We start from the raw sequence: 20,468 nt of genomic DNA, 5'->3' as shown, positions 1-20,468 counted from the left end.
AAATTCGTGATGAGTTTTCGATCAGTACTTATATAATACAATAATGAACAATGCGTTTGTTTTACCGAAATTATTTTGTTACAGCTATGAAATGTTCATTTTAATTAAAAATATGATAAATAATACTAATTTTCATGAAATATTCTTTCTTACGGTAAACTAAAATAACAAAGTTTCAAAAACAAAGATATAATGAGTTTATAAACTATTCATGTCATTAGTCTCTATATGTTTATTATAAAAAACACATCAATCATTGAAGCATAAGATCTGTTCTTTTTTTTCTTTTTATAACTGCTTCTAAACTGTTTCTGTACATAGAATATAAAAATGATTTCTGCAGATGTAATGATTCAGGTACTACTGTAATGAATCAATGATATAGATTATTTCGCACATAATAGAGTGATAATTAATAATAAAATTAAAGGCAGTATTTGATAAATTCCATATTCTTTTCCAGCTTCTAGTACTCTTCTTTCATAGATATCAACTATGTTTGTTTCTTTTTTTTTTCTTTTTGTTAAAGACACAGAGAGTACTTTAATAAAACAGCAACGTATCAAAATATATTTTTGCATCTATTCGTTTGGTCTATATCCTGAGCTATTAACAGAATGGGGTTCCCTATTATGGTAAACTTTCTTTCATACATTAAGTAAAATTGGAAGTACAAAGAGAGTAATTAAGTCTATACTTTATATGGACGTTTTTCACAGTCTATTAATAAACCATTCAGATCTCTTAATCCTTTCTTATACTTGTCTAACTTATTCATCAAACTGGTGATGTATCTTTGTTTTTATAATCTAACCTTTCAGTATAGTAATAATTACGACAAATACAGAAAAAGTATCTGAGTACGCTTATGCGATAATTCGGTAGCATTTAAATTTTATGCGAGTTAAATGCAAAATCAAGTAACTTAAACAGAATACACTTGAAGTTTGTTAATCTTAACTTTTTCTTCCTCAGATTCATCTCGGCAAATCATAAGTGTATGAGATAGACCACAGGTAACAGCAGTAATATACAAACCTTCCAATGCTTTCACTTCCATAGGGGTAGTCGAAGACTTACGCATTTCACCAAAACCCTGTTGATACAAGAAACAATTATTTCAGGAACTTAACAAAATATTCACATTGTATAAAATTATTTACCAATTCACCAAATGTAGGACTAGCACCCCAAGCGATAACCGAGTCATCAGCTGCAACTACTACACTAGTTTGGGAACATCCAACGCATCTTATTTCCCAACCAGACAAATCCTGAATTGGTTTCGGATACATATTCGCTTCTCCTGTACGTTTCGTTTGTCCAAACATTAAGGCTGATCCATGAACGTTAATGGCAATACTATAAGTACTACCACAATGTACAGCTCTTACGCCTCGATTAGGTGGTTCTAAGAACTTAATTAAACGAGGCACTAATTCGTCTCGTTGCTCGTTATGACCCAAACGGCCGATACCACCGAATCCCCAGGAGAATGCACGATTTTTACTGTCGATCGCAACGGTGTGATAGTGTCCACAACTGAAATCTGTAATCTCGACACAATCCAAAGGCGTAACGTGGCCGTCCTTAGCTCTTTCAACGTATAAAACAATTCTCTTAGGCACTTTCTCAAAATGAAACGCCATCTTTGTGTTCGTTATGAAATATTTTCCATCGGTATTGTGGCCGAGTGCTCCATATTCTGGACTTCCGAACGAGTGTAGACCACCTTTAATATCCAAAATCATTGAAAATTCTGCCCCGCATCCTACTTTAACTATAGGAGGACCAGAGTATTTTACTTTAGTAGCAGATACAATGCAGGCATCGGATTTTCCAACCCCGCATTGACCTAATTTATTGTCTCCAGCAGCAAAAACTATACCACGACTGGTTAAAAATAAAGTGTGATTACGACCACATGATGCTGCTATAACCGTATGCCCCTTTAACGATGTCACTTCGGTTGGTTCGTCTCGACGTTTCGTATCACCAACACCTAGTTGACCTTTAAACATTATCGTATAAGAATTTAAATATGAATCATTATTCTTCTATGCGATTAATATTAAGTTAAAAATTTGCTACTACATACAACACGGCTTAACAAATCTTTAAGTTCTTAATATATTTCAACATTTACTTACATCACAACATTTAATTATAAGGATAAGTCTTGTTTACCTTTTATTCATTTACCTTTATCATTTCTACCGAAAGCTAAGCATCTGTTATCTTCTGTAACAATAATACTATGTGAAGCAGCTGGGCCAGAGGCAACTAATCTGACACGAGAGCCATTTAAATTTTTAAACGTATGTGGAGTCCACAAACTACGTCCGACATTTACTTTTACTCCTTTTGGTGGAGCTTTACGACCTGCCATATCCCAATTCGTGAGGCCACACATGAGCAATGTTCCAGGCTTCCCCCATCCTCCCTATAATAAATGTTCATGAACAAATTGTTGAATGAAAAAAACAAGAAATTTTTATTAAAAATATCATCTTTTATTAAATATTTGAATAGTATATACATCATCTAATTTTACCAAAGGCAAATAATTTCAAATTGTTTTTTAAATAAAATTAATCTCATTACTATACAATCTAGCAAATCTAAACAGTTACGCATTAATGTACTATCTTGTTAAGCAAGTTATACAGAAAGACTTAAAACATATGCATGAACTTCATAATACTGTTTTGCAATTACAGAGTATATTAATTACTGAAATAACGGTACACAATCTTCCCTCTTCTGAAATGACTATTACCAGCGTAGGAAATGCATGGCTGAGAGGCCCATCAGCGTCGTAAATACCAACGTTGCTTTTTCATCCCTTCAGACATCAATATACCCTCTACCTGGGATAAATAAGCATGTGAAAAAGATGAAAATAATATCACCTCAGGTGGCGGCAATTCCGGGATAGTGGAGACGTCGGTAAGATCATCTTCGGCAGCGTCCTCACCGTCGGCATTCGAGCCGGTCTCGGCGTCATCAACATCTGAATCGTGTTCACTGGAAATGTCCTCTTCGTCGTATTCAACTTTTCTCGATTTTCCACGGCCTTTTTTAGTCGTCAGACTTTTTCGTTTAGCCGACATATCGATGAATTTTCTATTTCTAAATTTATTTATCGCTTGGAAAATCAATTAAGTAGGACGCGCGAACACAATGACATTTATCGATGTAATGGCGCTGAGACCTGTACTCTCTTCGACAAACGGACAACAAAAACGCAGCCACCTGGCGCTCAAAAATCATAATAAAACCATGCTCCAGTGATAAGTACAAAGCAAACTCAAGTTTATGATTGTAAATCGCCAAGAGCGCGTTCCGTGTTCCATTTATTTCAAGTCTCTGAAACGTGGATATTGAACAGTAATCCCCTCACTACCCGGGAAGATTCAATTCATTTTGTAACAAAGGCTGAAAACACGAGAAATATTTATTTCCTATTGATGATTAACATTTCTTACTAATATGAAATATACCTCTTTATAACCTACTGTCCATTATCTCTATTATTTCTGCGGATAAATGAGGTTAGAGGTGTGTGAGAATTCGACAATTTCGAGGACTTAATACTCGGGTCAAGTTTCCAAAATTTCGAAAATTTGTCCCGACCCGATATTTTTGGATTCTCGCACAATTCTAAAATTCAAAGCACTCATTTAATGTTAATTGAATATTAATATAATTTTTAGTACAATCATAAAGCTAAAATAAGTCAAATATATACCGCAGTTCACCAGAGTCCATAAGTTATGGACCATAACTGCGAAAAGACCAGTTTTCGTTCTTTGCGCTTCTCCAGTGCGCATCTTCGCCCTGATTGGCGATACTCCCAAACGAAGTGGAAAGCGATTAGCAGAGAGCTCGCTGCGTTCCCCCACCATCTTCCAACCTGCGCGTCGCAGTTATGGACTCTGGTGAACTGCGGTATAATCGCGTCATTTTTTTTTTAAGTATAGTATCTAACCTCAACGATTAGGGTCGCCACTTTCGACTTACTTGAAAGCAATGTCATGATTAATTTGCGTTATTCTCTAAATGACGCGATTATTCCGTCCGTTTCGTAAGTTTGCTAGTTTTATATTCGCCTGAAATTTTACAAGTCAGTCACTCGTGCCAATTCAAAGTGTACTTTTAAATCTTAGGAGAGGAACTATTTGAAATACAAATCTTTTTCATAGACCTTGTGAACTTTAATAATGTAATAAAAACATGAAACGATTCATCGGAGCGTTTGTTTTACAGTGATACGTGGTATAAACGAAATGTTAATTTTCATTTGCCAGACACATTTTAATAAATTTGCTTCAACGTGACTCAAGGTATGTAATTGCATTACTATGCATTTCTTTATATTTTCTATTTTTAATCTTTCCTGTGTGATATTTGTAATATAAATATAGGTTAGAGTTTAAATTTATAGTTTTTCAGAATGTTAATATATTTTATTTCATTTTAGATTGCTCTTGTCAAAAATGGAATTCCCAAACTTAGGCGAGCACTGCTCTGAAAAGAGCTGCAATCGATTGGACTTTTTACCTGTAAAATGTGATGCATGTTCAGGAATATTTTGTGCAGAACATATGTCATACACTGACCATAGCTGTCCAAGTGCTTATAAAAAAGATATACAGGTTCCAGTATGTCCTCTTTGCAATACACCAGTACCTACAAAACGTGGAGATCCTCCAGATATAGCAGTCGGACAACATATAGATAATGAATGCCAATCGGAGTTAAGAAAACCTAGGCAAAAAATTTTCTCCAATAGGTGAAACATTATTTTCATTCACGTATTTCCATGTTTCTTAGTTTGAATATTATTATTTTAATATTATTTTATTCCAGATGTTCATCTAAGGGTTGCAAAATCAAAGAAATTGTTCAAATACGTTGTTCCGATTGCGGTAAAAATTTCTGTCTTAAACATAGACATCCGACGGATCACGCGTGTGTAGGCCAAGAAGAAGCTACTCGAAGAAAAAGATTGGATGCGCTCGATAACAATGTGAAAGTAAATAGAAGAAATGGCGAAATATTTAAGACCTATCAGGGTAGTATGAGCGAAGACGAAGCTCTCGCTAGAGCTCTTCAGGCTTCCCTGCAAGAAGAAGATACTGCTAGGCGACGAACTCTCGAAACCGTTCCTTCTGAAAATAGAGATAGGTGTAGACTTTCATAAAATCTTCACACAAATTTTTATAAACGTTGCAAGGTACGTTCTTTAACCGCACAAACATAGAGAAATAATTATACCTTTTAGAGATTTCGATCTTCTGCTTAAAAAACAGTTTAATGCTACTCAATTAGCATATTGAAAAGTCATGACTTACCTTGTAACTTTACCTTTCTATTTCCTCACCTTAAAATACTCTGTTCACATAAACTCTTAGAGATTTCATTATGTACTTCTAGAAATTCTATAGATTTACAGGTGATATACATTACATTATCATTTTAAGTTATTTTTATAGGGTTTGATGAAACCTTCAAAAATGAGGGAGACTTAAATTATTTTTGTTCTTTTTGTTTTAAGTTTGATTTAAAGCATGTTACTGAAAGTACTACTTTTTAATAATAAAGCAAATAGGAAGGGTTCTAAAGGTTGTGCTTGCACAAGGATAATGGTTTTATCAATAAAAGCTAATCATTTTAAAGTTTAAATCATAGTCTAATTAATAAAATAATAATCTGATATTATAAGAAATTGTTAAAAATCCTATAATATAATTGTAGAAGATTAGCATTTATTGAATTTTACTTTAATACTATAGTAAATTTTATTAGAAGCAAGTAATATAAAAATAATTATAGTTATAAAATTCACAAATATATCCTATACTTATTCTTATTCTATACTTTATTATACTTAATATTGAAGTTAATGTACATACAATATAGCTGACATATCAATGTAACCAGCAATTTACATATTTTATACTTTTTTAACAAGTACGTATAGTAACAGTGTCTACCTTCTTTGTTTTACATTTTCTCTCAATTTCTTCGATTTTTTTAGTATAGCAAATACTTAAAGTATGTGTAGTATTGAAATTATAAATTATTCCATATTTATATAGTATCATATCTAATTCAAATATATGCTCTATTTCTTTAATTATTTAATTTAAAAAACGAATTACATTTTGTTATTTTATTGATTAAGGTTTTAAAAATAACTTTTATCTATTTTTAGAATCACCTATTTATTCAGTTCACTTTAAATTAATATTTGTATTTTTGTTTAAAGAAGTAAGTAGCTCTATTACAAAAAGAAAAATGAACCTTCAAATCAAAAATAGAAATCAAATTTAATTTTTTGTGAAATCAAATTTCATTATTTACAGTAGTCTAAAAAATAATTGTATGTATGCATTTAACTAAGGTATAACATACATGTAATAATTTTACTTTTTATACCAAATGTATAATATATTATAATGGTATCTATGAAACTTCACCCTTTGAATAATATAATATTTACATTGTAAAAACATGGTTTTAATCTTATAGCGATTTGTCTAACTATCAGCAACATTATCTGCCAAACTTGCGTGAAGATTATAAAAAAACGTTAAAAGGCAGCCTCAAAGAAGAGTGCCTTAATAGATAAAGCTTAGTTTTTATTGAAACGTAAATTCAACTTATTAAATAACATAATCAGTTGCTAGGTATAAAAGAACTTTATAAGACAATGTTTATTATCGTTATTAAAAGTTTATATGTTTATCCGCTTCGACAACTCAACAATAATTATACATATATTAAATGCAAAGTTTCCTATCTCTCATATATACAGTTTCTATTTATATTTAAAAACAATTAGAATTGTAATGACTGCAATGATAATTTTAATTATTCAGGAATTTATAAATAAATTTGTATATTTATCTAATAAATATACAATTCATTTAGTTTTAAAGTATTATTTTTTGTCTAATTCAATTATTAACAGGTTGACTAATTATGAGAAAAAAAACCTTGAAAATTTTATCTTTGTTATAATTTATTGTAAATTATAAACATTGAAAAATACACAACTATATTTTTTGCTTCAATATTGAAATGTTTAAGCAATATAATCTTTAAATTATTTACAAATCTTAATTGACTAATAAACGAATTAATAAATTATTCAAATTCATAGAACATTTTGAAGGTTTATGAATTTAATCCTTATTTGAATGCTCTAATATATTTTCCAAAAAACAATTCTGGGAACATGGTATGTGGCAAACAATTATTTTTCATTTATTTTCCAACTTTTCCTAATTTAGTATCTGTTTTAGGATTAGCTGTGATGCTCTGTACACGGACGATCGCCTCGTTAATCTTTGTTTGAAGATTCCTAATGTCTTGAATGTAAAGAAGAGCAAGAATCTTTGCAGCATTCTCCAATGTTGGTTTATTCAATTGGAAACCGGCGTTAATGTCCATTATTGGAAACGGTTTACCTCGTATAATTTTCGAATTTGGATTCCGCAAACATTCAGAATTTAATCTCTTTTGTACTAGTTTACTACAAGCTTTTAATGTAACCAAGTGATTTGGATGTCGCGGAATTCGAAGCAACTTTGCCAGTGCATATGTTCCAGTTTTGAATTCATTGCTGTAAACTAATTGGTATAAAATAATTAAAATTAATAATTCTAGCAATTTGTAAAATGAACTTTGAATTGTATACATATAATACTTACAATCTAGGTTGTCAAGTGGATTTTTTGATCTAAGCTGAGGTACTTTTGCTTCTTCTTTCATTTTCAGTTTCATTTCTTTCACATTTTGTGAGTATTCTTCAACTAAAATGAAATTTACAATTTACTTTTACATAAAATAATTATACTCTTATTCAAATTTTATTTGTAATTATTTACCATTATTTTCTGCCTCTAACCAGATTGCATGTCCAACCAACCATTCAAGCTGATCAAGAGGCTTATTTGAAATTGGACATTTAACATCCTCACAGTATTTGGCAAAAACTTTAGGCCAGTTTTCACTCTGTAAGTTACGCAATGGTTTTCTATCCTCTATAGAATACTGACGTATTTTTTGATCTTCCAACCAAATGACTACTTTACGAAAATGTTGTGGATCTGTAACATTTTTTTAATATAAGTTAGTAATCATTATTCAAACTGACATGTAATTGTATAGAATTTAAGATGCCTTATTTTAAATTATAATATCTTTTATTCACATATTTATACATTTATTATACAAAAAGTTGGACAAATTTATAATTGAGTATTTAATGATAATATAATATACAATATACAAATTTATAGGTTAACTTAGGACACTCAACGAATTACAATTTTACAAATGAAGTAATAGAATTTTTGAATATAACATAAAAAATTACATCATTGCAAATTTTATAACCATATTTAAAACATAAAATGAAATGTTTGATAAACGTTGCCGGTCGTTTTAACCTATAACAATGATTAAGTAACTTTATTAGAAAAATAACTTGAAACATTTACTAAATATGAAAATTTCAAAGAATTTTTATATAAATTGATATATATAATTATATTAATAATAGTAAATAACAAATACAATTTTATTCTAATTTAGTGTTCACATGTCATGTGAACATATGTAACTATCAGAGAAACGAACCATTTACATTAACTTTTTCCCATTCCACGTAACCAAGAGCTTTCAGTCTTCTTTTAAACATTTTCAATTATCAAAATAAATACAAATTTTATAAATTAAACTTTATACAATTTTTGTCAACTTGGTGGCAGTAGACAGTATACTAGTATACTGACACTACTGAGCTGACAAAATGCAGGACATATATTTATTATTAACTTTCCCTATGTCATTTCCATTTTCAAAACATAAAAAGGGTTGTTAATAAATAACTTATATTTAAAAAAAACTTTCTTCATTGATCTTTTATTCCTTCATTTTATTGAAGGAAAATAGTCTTAATTTTTAAATTCAATATTTACTACGTAATACAATAGTTTATAGTTCAAATTTTTCCCTTATTAAGTACGATAATTATTTATACAATTAAGAACTTATTGAAACAGTAATTTTTTATATAAAAAGCATATAAATTGAAACACCATGTATCTTAGAAAAATACGAAATAATAAGTCAGGATATATTGGAAATATTTTCTACTTTTTATTTAAATCTGTTTGTTTATTTTAATACATCTTTTTGATGATTTAAAATTTGTTTAAATATATTATCATAGTGTTCTATTTTTTGATAGATGGCGATATAAATAATATAGAATTTTTTAAAGTATATTGTCTATACATTATACGTTTAATGAACAGATGGTAAAGCTGAGTTGCGCAGGAGTGTTGCGCAGTCAGTTAAGCACAGTCCACTGGCAAAAGTAGTGGGGCTGCCCAGGAGAAAGATGGCCGCCACCAGCGAGGAATCGAGTGTTATGGAGCCTTCTCAGACGAATTCCGGGCAAAATCAGCCCGTTGATCCTCTTAAGATGCTCTATCCGATGGTAAATGAAGAGGAAACACCGTTGCCACGATCGTGGAGTCCTAAGGACAAGTACAATTACATCGGCCTCTCCCAAAACAATCTTCGTGTTCACTACAAAGGTACGTTTGATCACTCTCGATCTTTCCCAGCTATTTTCTTTGCATCTCAGAATATTCTTGTGGAAGATTTTTAATGTTCTTCGAATGAAAGGATCGAGGAACGATCTTGGCCAATAGGATTCGATTCTTACTCGATATGGACGAATCGTTGACGGAGCTGTAATATCGATTGAAAATGGCAGGGCTCCGTTTCGCGTGTGTCAGCGACCTAAACAAAGGAATCAGCTGATCGGTCATGGTCTCTATTCGACTTTCTCTTGATTACTTATATTTTCGATCGCGTGCCAAGTTTTCCGAAAAATATCGTTTCATCGATCGTGATTTTCCATCAATTTGTCGCAGTCTCAGTGTGATTTTTTTCGAAAATTCGTGGAAAAAATGAATCTGCGTAGAGAAGACGCAATGGCAATGACAGCTGCGATGTTTGAACAGTTACATTTCTCTCTCTCATTTTCTCTATCTTATTCTCTTTCTTCTTCCTCTTTTCCTTCTTCGTTCATCCTTGACCAGTTTCGAAATGAACACATTTTATAGTCAAATATTTAAATTATATGTTTCTTTCAATTTCATAAATTGGTATAAGTTGTAGTAATATCAAGGGCAATGTTATTGTTATTATTTTTACACTCTCACTTCCAAAATTAAATGTTAATAATTTTGTATTTAAAAATATACTGTATGGATAGAATATTCAAAATCAAACGTAAAGAATTAAGAAATTGTTGGTAAATGTTAATAACAATAAAATAAAGTAATATTTATGTTGCTATACAATTACTTATTTGTTGTAATTCTAATATAATTACAATTACAATTTTAAAAAATTGCAAATGATTTATCTATGTTAATGTATTTAATTAATGCAAACACTTTTTGTTATAAGGAACATTAAAGTTTGTTAACCTTAATTATTTGTGTTTTTTAATTTATCTTACCTCATATAATAAATTTGAGAGTAATTAATACCAATATCATTTACCTTTTTATAAATTAATATTGATAAGATGAAAACATTCTTAATTTGTTATTTTACATCAAAGATTAGTGTATTCAATTTACAATTAAATAATTCAATTTTTTTAACAATAAATGTGATTTATAAATAGAAAAGAACGAGTTGTTATAAGATTTTAATGTCTCTTATTATCAATTTTTAGTATCGAATTTTATGTTGCAAATAATGAAGCATGCTGTATTGATAGATTTTCTTAATACCCTTCAGGCAATAATTAATTATATACCTTTTGTTCTTTAGAATCTTTTCAACAGTATAATTCTTACACTTTTACTAGCGAAACACTATCATGCTTACATTATTTCTTTATCATTATGATAACATGGAAACATATTTTATATCTTCAGATTTATCAGAAATTGTAATCATAATAGATTGTTCTAAATATAAAAATAAAATAGTATATATATAGAAAATTTTCATAGAAAAATGTAAAAGAAAGAGACAAAGGTGTTTACTGTTATTTGTTAATTTTAATTGTGAATGATATCAAATGGTTATTTAATAAAATTCTTACCATTCTTAATCTTTATTATGAGATCTTGTATAGAATGTGCGAGCTACTGTTTACTGTTGTACCATTTAATTACAATCATTAATTGTTCCATTAAATTCATTAACTATACAGCAGTATTTATAATAATATGAGTAGCTTAATGAATTTAATAATGTACTGTAATGAACATCATGTTAATTATTGTAGATGAATATTGTGATTAATTCAACAATGAAAACCGAGTGCGAAATAATAAATAAATAATTCATTGTCATATTATTCTTGTTAACAAGACCACTTGGATATGATAGAATTTAATTGAACGCACATTTGCATACGTGTGGGTACGTTTCCGCGTATCCGTGTTAATCTTAACACTCACTAATTATTACGTTTGGAATTCTTTTTTTTTATGGATGAAATAATTCTTCAAAGTAATTTGTAAAATAAATACATATTCAGTACTATGTAAATGACTTCTGTTAATGATTGTTTCCAGTCATCGTTTCAATTTTTTTAAAATTTTATTTTAAACAATCTGTGCAATTATTAATAAATAATTCATTCGAGTTAGATAGCTAAAAATATCTGCACAGTAAATGAAAATAATTAAATCGTCAGATCGAACGTGTTGTAATTCATTATATAACAATTATTAATAATTTATTATATAAATATTCGCACATTTGTTGTTCTGTCGTTTTAAACCAATAATGTTAAGTATATTGTTAAATTGGAACACGAATTGCAACACGTATATCGGTGTGCTTACAAGATCCGTTAATAATTCATTTATACTTAATTAAATGTGAAATGGCTAACTCTGGGTTACTAGGTCGACAAACTGCATCACTGCATTGAAAGTGCATCCAAGATTAGCGATTAGATTGCGACGAACGATCACTTCTGTTCTCGAATTTCTTTCCTTCAAATTTTATTTACCAATCAAACCATTTCCTCTACCTTTATGCTAAAAAAAATTCCATTTTATCTTATATTTATAAGCAGGAAATGTAAAAAATGTTGAGAATTAATTTCCCATTACCTTAATTAATTAATGGTCCAGTAAAATTTTTCCAATAATAACAGTACCATCCAATTCTAATAATACTCAAAAATTAATTTCATTGCTATTAAATTCAATTCTATTTTACATTAAGATAATTCTTTTCCATTTTCATTATCTCCTATCAAACATCCTGCATACACTGGGAAATCTAACACCAGTTCATGTAATTATACGTCGAGACTAATGAACAATGGTACTTGTCTTCCAGGTTATGGAAAAACCCATAAGGATGCCGCAAGTGTACGTACAACGCACTCAATACCAGCAGCCTGTGGTCTCTATTATTTCGAGGTGAAGATTGTCAGTAAAGGCAGAGACGGTTACATGGGAATCGGTCTCTCTGCCCATGGGGTTAACGTGAACAGGCTGCCAGGGTGGGACAAGCACTCCTACGGTTACCACGGCGACGATGGAAATAGCTTCTGTTCGTCGGGAACGGGACAGCCTTATGGGCCCACGTTCACCACGGGGGACGTGATCGGCTGTGGTGTAAATCTCGTCGATAACACTGCCTTCTACACGAAGAATGGACACCACCTTGGTATCGCATTCACTGATCTTCCGGTACGTGAGCACGAAAGGCAATTTCGTCCACAACGCGAAGACTGTAAATTCTCAATGGAACAAAGAATCCAGAAAGTCCAGTACCATTTTGATGCTTTAATTTTGAGATACAAGGGATGGCAATTGGCTACCTGACTTTCAGGGTACTTTGTCCAGTTCTTAAGAACTGTTTAGACTAATTGTTAGGGAAAAGAAAGAGAGAAATAATCTTGCTGGCAGGTTAATGGTTTACTTACCTTAGCCTGCACAGTCAACAGCTGATCAGTTAGCATTATTGAACAATACTACATTAGAGGGATCATGATCTCTTTGACTATGTATCAGCTGTTTCCTCAGTTACCCTGGAAACATGCATCTCTTTTGAGGCATCCTGTATATTAACCGTTTCCCTGTACGACGTACGGACAAAATATTGATCACGAAATCTGTGCGCTTTTGATTACCAAACGAATTCAATTGTTAGAGAATAGTAGAAGGATTGTATTGTTTTTCTTTGGAAGGAATTATAGTATGCAAATTATCATTCATTCAGGGATATAAGAGGGAAAGAGGTGATACTTTGTGCAAAATAGTCAACATTATAAGATAATCTTGTTTTTATTAAAGTTGTATGCAGTATTCGTGTATTTACTTTGTTTTTACATAATTAGTTATCTATCTGTATTTATGTTTTTTCAGCTTTGAATGGTATTATCTGTTTTTCATTAAAATTATGTTTCATTTTTTGTTTGTTCATAATAGTAAATATTTATAATGATTATTTATCGTTTCTTTATAGCCAAATTTATATCCCACGGTGGGTCTCCAAACGCCAGGAGAGGTAGTAGACGCAAACTTTGGACAGGAACCTTTTGTCTTCGACATTGACGACATGCTTAACGAGCTTCGTGTCAAAACAAGATTGCAAATAATAAACTATCCAACACCAGACCATGGACAGGGTCAGTGGCAAGCAGTTCTTCATAAGTAAGTTCAACTTCTTCTTTGATAACTTCCTTCTTAAAATTATATTCTTTAACGTATTTTATGTTTCTGATGATTATTGTTACTTTTTGCAGAATGGTTTCAACATATTTAGTCCATCATGGTTATTGTGCTACTGCCGAGGCGTTTGCCAATAGTACCGGCCAAGGATTTGAAGAAGATCTTAACTCCATTAAAAATAGACAAAGCAAGTTTCCTTTTTAAATGAATAACATTAAACAATTAATCTGAATATAATATTTTTCCATATTATTCCAATAATGTTAATCCATATTTCTTTTTCTTTTTTTTTTCAGAAATTCTAAAATTAGTACTGGCAGGCAGAATGGGAGAGGCCATAGAGTTAACCAGTAGACTGTACCCAGGTCTTCTGGAACGGGATCCAAATCTTCTCTTCGCTTTAAAGTGTCGGCAATTCGTCGAGATGGTGAACGGCAGCGACTCCGAGATCTCTCAGAACTCTAACATTAATCAAACTAGTGTTATACAGTCAACGAAGGCTTATACCAAGTCCTCGACAAACGGTAACGTCGAGGAGATGAATATGAACAACGCGATAAACGGTTCCACAGAACAATTGCTCGTCAACGGACAAATCGAGAACGATGTAGATATGGAAGAGAACGTTATGAACGGTGTGAAAAGTAGTAACGAAAACGGCTATCAGAATGGTGATCTAAATACCAATGGATACAAGTGCCAGAATGGAGAGGATGTCGATATGGGTGAGACGTTGTTGTGTTAAATTTTATTCAAATTTTATGAATAGTTTGTACCTTTTTTATTACTTGAAATATTACTTCAGACATTTTTCTTGAAAAGAAAAACATTCACTTGTTCTCAGAGACCAACAGTCTTAATCAAATTCAGCAGCAGCAGAACGGCGGTTGCATTCTAGAGAACACATTGAATAAAAGTAATAAGAAGCAACTTTGCGGCGGGGACAAACAAGCGATCGAGAAGATGTTAGAATTCGGCAGACAGCTGTATTCTCAATCGATACATCTGCGACAGCAACACGGAAAGAACGAAAGCAATAAAAAGATGCTCCAAGATGCGTTTAGTCTTCTAGCTTATGCAAATCCTTGGAACTCGCCGGTTGGATGGCAACTCGATCCACAACAGAGAGAAACCGTCTGTGCGAGACTCAACTCTGCCATACTCGGTAAGATAATTTTAATTTGTACGAATTAAGATATTAGAAATGAAAAAGATTTGACGATAGATTTTATGGAAATTAATTGTTTCATTTCTAATTATGTTTAGCAGTGTATGATACCTTCTATGTCGTGCAATACATATCAGGAGAGTTTCTGCTTATTTTAAATTTCCAATTTATCTTCTGTTATTCTAAATTGACTGCTTTGAACCATTGAGGAAGGAATAAAGAAGACTCATCGGTTGTAAAATAAAGTCTATTTTAATACTTCTGACTTTGTTGACAATAGAGCGTTTAATTTATTTTACAAGGTGATTTTTCATCATTTTCCTTTGAAATTGTGATTCCAGAATCGAGTAATTTGCCACGACGACCGCCGTTGGAAGTGGCAGCGTCACATGCGAGAGAGTTGGTACGGCTGATGTCTCACGCTGGTCTTGGGGCATGCGGCTTCGCGGTCGTAGACAATATCATCCAATATTGACGGTGCCTACCCCTGCTACCACGTCTGCTTCTTCTGCCGGCTCGAGTTTGGTTAGTAATTCTATTATGCGTACATTACGCATCGATTAGAAGAAGCTGGGGATAGTTGATACACACGTACACGTACATACAAACACTTGCTAGGAATCGTCTGTGAAAATGCGAAATTATTCGTTACGTTTGTACCAACGAGGAGGATTGTTACGAGAAGAGTTACGTCGTCTGTCTTTAAATTAAGCTATATTTTGTGATAAGAAGAGAGTATCGCGTATATTTGATTTTCTTTATTTTGCTGATAATTAAACTGTCAGTTCTCTGTGGAATGAATAAAGCATTTTCATTTTTCATTTATTCGTACATCTTTCATGTGGAATACAGGCTATTGTTTTGCTCCTATGTGTCGTTCGTCGTCTCCTTATTTCATTGTATCAACTTCTAATGATTTCCCATTTCTTCTGTGTACTCGTTTCATTTTTTAATTTCTGTTTGACTTTTTAATCATTGAAATATTATTGGTGTTGTTTCTTGTTATGAATGAGAAATGACAGTGTGTTTTTATTCTTTAATTCTTCTAATCAAGTTTCTGAACGACAATAATAAATTGTGTCTAAGTTGTTGCTGCAAAATATTATTGAACAGTGGTTTTTAATGTAAGGAAGCTGATGGCAATGTAAATCATGGAATTAAAGATGATAGAATTTTTTGGAATTTTCAAAATCAATGTATCAATTATCCCTGGACTCTTGATGGAAACATTTTACATATTTGTACATTTTTACCTCTAATGTAGATAGTAACTGAATTAGCCTTTATATAATTTATGACGATTACAATTTTGTAAAGAGAAACCTTACAAGAAAGTATGTGCACACAACAGTACACGACTCTTCTGTTGAAATTATTTGTAAACTAGCTCATAATCCTCTCATGTAACTGTTAAGTACTTGACTTTATATATTTTTCTAAAATTATATAAGGTTTTAAAATACATACACATCGCATCGTTAAATAGTTTTTATACCTATAAAACGATCATTTGTGTTTGATGTATTTACAAATTCGAAATCATAAGTATGTTATACTTATCGATCCATGTTAATTTTTTTGTTGTTTTTTATACAGTTTTGCCAAATACATGGTGCTGTAATTAGGAATTAAGATACAAATGTTATGAATTTTTTTATATAAAGTGAATTTTCATATTTCTAAATCGTATATCCGTGTCAAAAATAAAATAATGCATAAAATTATAAATGTTTGCAAATATCTTTCTTCTTGACAAAAGTCCTTAGAAAAATTTTGTGATTTATTATGATATTAAATATCAGTGAACAAATCTTTTTTTACATCACAAATTGTTTGCTTTCTTGTAATTTTTTTATGAGGATAAAATAGATTTATTTTATAAATTTAGTCATGATATAAAATAATAATGAAAATTTATTTTTAAAATACTCATTATATAGATTGCAATATAGTTTAATTATTTAACATTAAGTTCAGTTTATCTTTTTACACTTTTTCAGTTTTAACATCCTCTCATTTATTATTTTTAAAATTTGTATAAACATTTGTGTCTTTCAAAGTGCATTAAAAAAACAATATTTTATTTAGTAAGATAAAGGGAAGTTTGTTATATACAAAATTATTGAAGCATAATATTACATTTTATTTACAAAATCGTAGAAAATTGATTGCATTATTTTATGTTTAAAAATGTAGGTGATTTTTTGGATTTTCTGGATCGAGAATATAAAGATTAATATTTTTTTAATGAATTCTGTACTTTAATGTAATGTTTTAATATTACTATATATCCATTTTGTCAATTAAAAGAATGTTTAAAATATTATATATTTTATTAATTTGTAAGTAAAAGGAGAAATAAAATCGCAATACAAAATATATATGATATACATAATTAAATTGGCAATCATGTGTGTATATTCTTATAGATTTAATAAAATATTGTGTGCAAATATATAATCGGGCATGTTTATCAATTACTAAAGTACATAATCCATTGTTCCTTCTTTTAAGATTGACTAAAAATCGGCGCTTTTTAGTTTCAGTTATCCCATTTCCCTTTATAGAAAATAACAAAGTGTATACAACTAAACTTAACATTCCTAAAGGGATATGTCATCTACAATTTCTTTATAAAACTATTTTACATAGTATTTTATTTTCACTAGATTCAGGAAATTTTTCCTTGGACATCTTTTCTAACTTTCCATCATATACAAGTTAGTCTCTTAGAATTATGGTATTTGTAGGGGAATCCAGGACTTATCCTTATCATTCATTCCATCTCCTTTAGGGATTTTTTGAAAATCTTTTAAATTTCTGGGTTCAGGATCTTCTTTTGTAAGTATCAATGTATCTTCTGTCCCATGGTGAAGCTAATGGCTAAAATTCTATTAAAATCTTGAGAAAATCTTCCTTCAGAACACAGTTTACACCTAAAAGCCCTTAACATGGTTAAGAGTAACAAATAATTAAATATACAGATGGATCAAGTTCACAGGAGTTTCACTTTATAAGATTTGGGATGATATTTTATTTTATGTAGACTCTCTTGATTAAGGGGAGTAGACTCCTACCATTTGGTTCTCCCTAGATTTTCCCAACATCAAAGGCAAATGATGGAAGGTTCCTCAACCAAGAGAAGTCTATGTTCCACCCAAGTGTACTTGATCAAGGTTTAGTTATACCTGATACATTGAAATTTGTCTACTTGCAATAGGATCCTATAACTACTAAATTATCATATTTTATACGAATTCTGACCATAACAATACCGTTTGTTTCAGGATGTGGAGACGGAACGTGGAGCAGATAATACTTTTGCAGCAACAACTTCGCGACATCGCGTGCCTCTTCAGCTAGAGTCCGCTCTACCGGCAGTTGGCTCTCTGGCTCGATCTCACGTCTACACCCCAACAGGAAGAACCACACAAGCGAATATACATACACGTAAACACACGCCCGCAGCGAGGAAGAAATGAAAACCCACCAAATGTATGTTACACGATACGCCACGGGGACGAGGATGAATATGAACCTTCTGACTGTGATCATCGAGGATCATCGTTACGCCGAATAGTCCAGAGAACTGAAGAAGACCCATAAAGAATGCTGGAGAACAAAGGATGACGAAAAACTAGGTTGTTGATCTGATTTAACACGGTTGTGAAACCAGGAAGAGACGAAGAGGATGATGACGAAGGACAAGGTTGAGATGGATGCGAATAAAAAAGAAGTTAAGGATCACGTTTAAAAAAAAAAAAAAAAGACACCTGCCAAGACGACCCTTTTCTCGTTTCCTCTTTTTAGCCCTGTTATTCATCATCATCATCATCTCGAGGTTGTTCCTTCGTTCCCAATTAATTACCGACTGTGTTACCCGTCGTTTTGTCAACAAGGAGTATACTTTTTATATTCGTCTTGTTTAGAGCAGGTAGGTTTAATATTAAACCTTATCATTTGTTTTCGTCATCGCCTAACGCCTTCTGTCGTATCGAAATTCTAGTTTCACCATCTGTCGGTTCTATTATATTTTTTTAAGTTTGTTGAATATAACCGTTTGCTTCCAGTGCGATGAAAAATTTTAAGTTTTGTTTCATTGTAACAGATATATTGTTAAATTTAATTGTATTAACAGATTGTTTCATCCTTATGTGTATTTTAACGTTTTGTATTGTTAATTATTGTGTGTACAAATTAATTTGATGCTTATAACAAAGGATCAAAGAATTATTTCGAAAAAAATGATAGATATTTAAATTTTGAAATTGTGATTGATAAATAGGCAACGAATTAATTTGTACACCTATTTTTTGAATGAATTTTAAAAAGTCTCTCATCCATTCATCGTCGCCCATTTTTAAACGAGAAAAGAGCCTCGTCTATACTAATTAATTAATTAATCCCTCGTCGATTATCCTGATAGCCTTTCTAATCGTATCGTCAACGAGTCGATTTTTGTATCAATTGTTAGCTCTTAAAGAAAAGTGAAAAAAAAGAAAAAAAAAGAGATACGTGAAAAAAGATGATGAAATAAAGAAAATATTCTTCGATTAAGTTTCGTTATTGTATATTATAAGGGATACGGAACGTTTGATTCTTTCGATCGAACAATGACGAAAGCAATAATTTTTCATTTTGTAATGAACCCTTTTTTTTGGTACTCGTTTTTTCTCTATCTTTTTTTTTTAATCGTCATACGAATTTTTTCAACACTTTACAATCGTTGAGTTGAATTTCCTTTTGATTTTACTCGATTTAGGTTTGCGACTAAAGAATTTTAAGAACCAAAAAAATTGTGTACTAGTGATATGAGAAAAATAAGGAGCGTCGTGTGATTACCAGAAACTTTGTAAAAAAAATAAGTGAAAAAATAGAGGAAACCAAAAAAAAAAAAAAAATAATTGAGCGATCAATTCGATGGAAACTATATATACTATATATTGATTCTGAATGATTATAAAGATCAAAAATTATGACAAGTTATATATAAAGTGCAAAAAATGAATAAAAAGTTATATAATTAAAGAGATACGTTGTAAAATATGCGATGTTATTTTTTTTCTCTATATTAGTTTCTTGCAATCGATTGAGGGAAAACTGAAATTTCTTATTTCTTTTTATTTAGGATTTATAAATAAAACGTGATTTCGATTAAAAATTAATAATACGAATTTTAGATTAAGTTAGGTGATATAAATTGTCTCATTCTAGCGAACGAACATTTTTGATACTTAAAAAATTATAGAATCGAAATTAATGTTGTATGTTCTCTCCATTTAATAGATTGTATATTTAAATTAATCGCATAATCAATCGGAGAAATTTAATAAAGATATTTTTTCTACTAAAAAAATTTTATCCTATATTATTCAGTTAAAATTTAGTTTTTTATATCAAATTTGGTTAATTAATTGAGGGACATATGAGAGAACCATTCAAACACGTGACGAACGAAAAATAAATAAATACTGATACTAACGACGAAAGAAAAAAAACCAACACTCGATTAAATTACATAAAACGAATCAATAATAATTAACAAAAAAGTATAT

At 30.8% G+C, this 20,468-nt stretch overlaps 4 protein-coding genes across 8 annotated transcripts; 2 read left to right on the top strand and 2 right to left on the bottom strand.

The window, feature by feature from the left end:
* Positions 1–491: 491 nt before the first annotated feature.
* LOC117606797 (protein RCC2 homolog) lies at positions 492–3,667 on the bottom strand. 4 transcript variants are annotated; one of them, XM_076689811.1, is made up of 5 exons: positions 3,504–3,667; positions 2,913–3,438; positions 2,203–2,443; positions 1,164–2,011; positions 492–1,096 (listed from the first exon to the last, which is right to left on the bottom strand). In XM_076689811.1, the coding sequence occupies exons 2-5, from the start codon at positions 3,111–3,113 to the stop codon at positions 926–928; spliced, it is 1,461 nt and encodes a 486-aa protein (XP_076545926.1). In that variant the 5' UTR covers positions 3,114–3,438; positions 3,504–3,667; the 3' UTR covers positions 492–925. The 4 variants fall into 4 exon arrangements, with proteins under 4 accessions (XP_076545926.1, XP_076545929.1, XP_076545927.1 ...); XM_076689814.1 differs by lacking the exon at positions 3,504–3,667 and adding an exon at positions 2,735–2,866 and having other exon boundaries at positions 2,978–3,108; XM_076689812.1 differs by lacking the exon at positions 3,504–3,667 and having other exon boundaries at positions 2,735–3,054.
* A 317-nt stretch (positions 3,668–3,984) lies between these two features.
* LOC117606796 (AN1-type zinc finger protein 2A) lies at positions 3,985–6,121 on the top strand. The gene is made up of 3 exons (XM_034329707.2): positions 3,985–4,346; positions 4,484–4,795; positions 4,873–6,121. The coding sequence occupies exons 2-3, from the start codon at positions 4,500–4,502 to the stop codon at positions 5,204–5,206; spliced, it is 630 nt and encodes a 209-aa protein (XP_034185598.1). The 5' UTR covers positions 3,985–4,346; positions 4,484–4,499; the 3' UTR covers positions 5,207–6,121.
* A 962-nt stretch (positions 6,122–7,083) lies between these two features.
* LOC143305613 (RNA transcription, translation and transport factor protein-like) lies at positions 7,084–8,831 on the bottom strand. Its single transcript, XM_076689815.1, has 4 exons — positions 8,653–8,831; positions 7,899–8,120; positions 7,722–7,823; positions 7,084–7,640 (listed from the first exon to the last, which is right to left on the bottom strand). Exons 1-4 carry the CDS (start codon positions 8,711–8,713, stop codon positions 7,276–7,278), a joined length of 750 nt encoding a protein of 249 aa, XP_076545930.1. The 5' UTR covers positions 8,714–8,831; the 3' UTR covers positions 7,084–7,275.
* A 536-nt stretch (positions 8,832–9,367) lies between these two features.
* Positions 9,368–19,818, top strand: RanBPM (Ran-binding protein M). Of its 2 annotated transcripts, XR_004582062.2 has the most exons (8): positions 9,368–9,617; positions 12,406–12,761; positions 13,540–13,727; positions 13,820–13,932; positions 14,042–14,470; positions 14,590–14,910; positions 15,255–15,438; positions 18,201–19,818. XR_004582062.2 is itself a non-coding variant. In XM_034329721.2 (7 exons), the coding sequence occupies exons 1-7, from the start codon at positions 9,419–9,421 to the stop codon at positions 15,386–15,388; spliced, it is 1,740 nt and encodes a 579-aa protein (XP_034185612.1). In that variant the 5' UTR covers positions 9,368–9,418; the 3' UTR covers positions 15,389–17,119. The 2 variants fall into 2 exon arrangements, 1 of the variants encoding a protein (XP_034185612.1); XM_034329721.2 differs by lacking the exon at positions 18,201–19,818 and having other exon boundaries at positions 15,255–17,119.
* Positions 19,819–20,468: the final 650 nt, after the last annotated feature.

This window comes from Osmia lignaria, chromosome 8 (genome assembly GCF_051020975.1).
Source record: "Osmia lignaria lignaria isolate PbOS001 chromosome 8, iyOsmLign1, whole genome shotgun sequence".
Classification (NCBI taxonomy): domain Eukaryota; kingdom Metazoa; phylum Arthropoda; class Insecta; order Hymenoptera; family Megachilidae; genus Osmia; species Osmia lignaria.
Note: the sequence above shows the minus strand (reverse complement) of the source record. Positions and strands in the feature narration are given on the sequence as shown.

Coding starts and splice junctions, on each gene's coding strand:
- LOC117606797 (XM_076689811.1), bottom strand. CDS start 3,113: ATGTCGGCTAAACGAAAAAGTCTGACGACTAAAAAAGGCCGTGGAAAA. Junction 2,444..2,912: donor CGGAATTGCCGCCACCTGAG/GTGATATTATTT, acceptor CATTTATTATAG/GGAGGATGGGGGAAGCCTGG. Junction 2,012..2,202: donor TTTCGGTAGAAATGATAAAG/GTAAATGAATAA, acceptor TAATGTTTAAAG/GTCAACTAGGTGTTGGTGAT.
- LOC117606796 (XM_034329707.2), top strand. CDS start 4,500: ATGGAATTCCCAAACTTAGGCGAGCACTGCTCTGAAAAGAGCTGCAAT. Junction 4,796..4,872: donor CAAAAAATTTTCTCCAATAG/GTGAAACATTAT, acceptor ATTTTATTCCAG/ATGTTCATCTAAGGGTTGCA.
- LOC143305613 (XM_076689815.1), bottom strand. CDS start 8,713: ATGTTTAAAAGAAGACTGAAAGCTCTTGGTTACGTGGAATGGGAAAAA. Junction 8,121..8,652: donor GGAAAAAGTTAATGTAAATG/GTTCGTTTCTCT, acceptor AAAATGTTACAG/ATCCACAACATTTTCGTAAA. Junction 7,641..7,721: donor TCCACTTGACAACCTAGATT/GTAAGTATTATA, acceptor TATACCAATTAG/TTTACAGCAATGAATTCAAA.
- RanBPM (XM_034329721.2), top strand. CDS start 9,419: ATGGCCGCCACCAGCGAGGAATCGAGTGTTATGGAGCCTTCTCAGACG. Junction 14,471..14,589: donor TGGAGAGGATGTCGATATGG/GTGAGACGTTGT, acceptor ACTTGTTCTCAG/AGACCAACAGTCTTAATCAA. Junction 14,911..15,254: donor ACTCAACTCTGCCATACTCG/GTAAGATAATTT, acceptor TTGTGATTCCAG/AATCGAGTAATTTGCCACGA.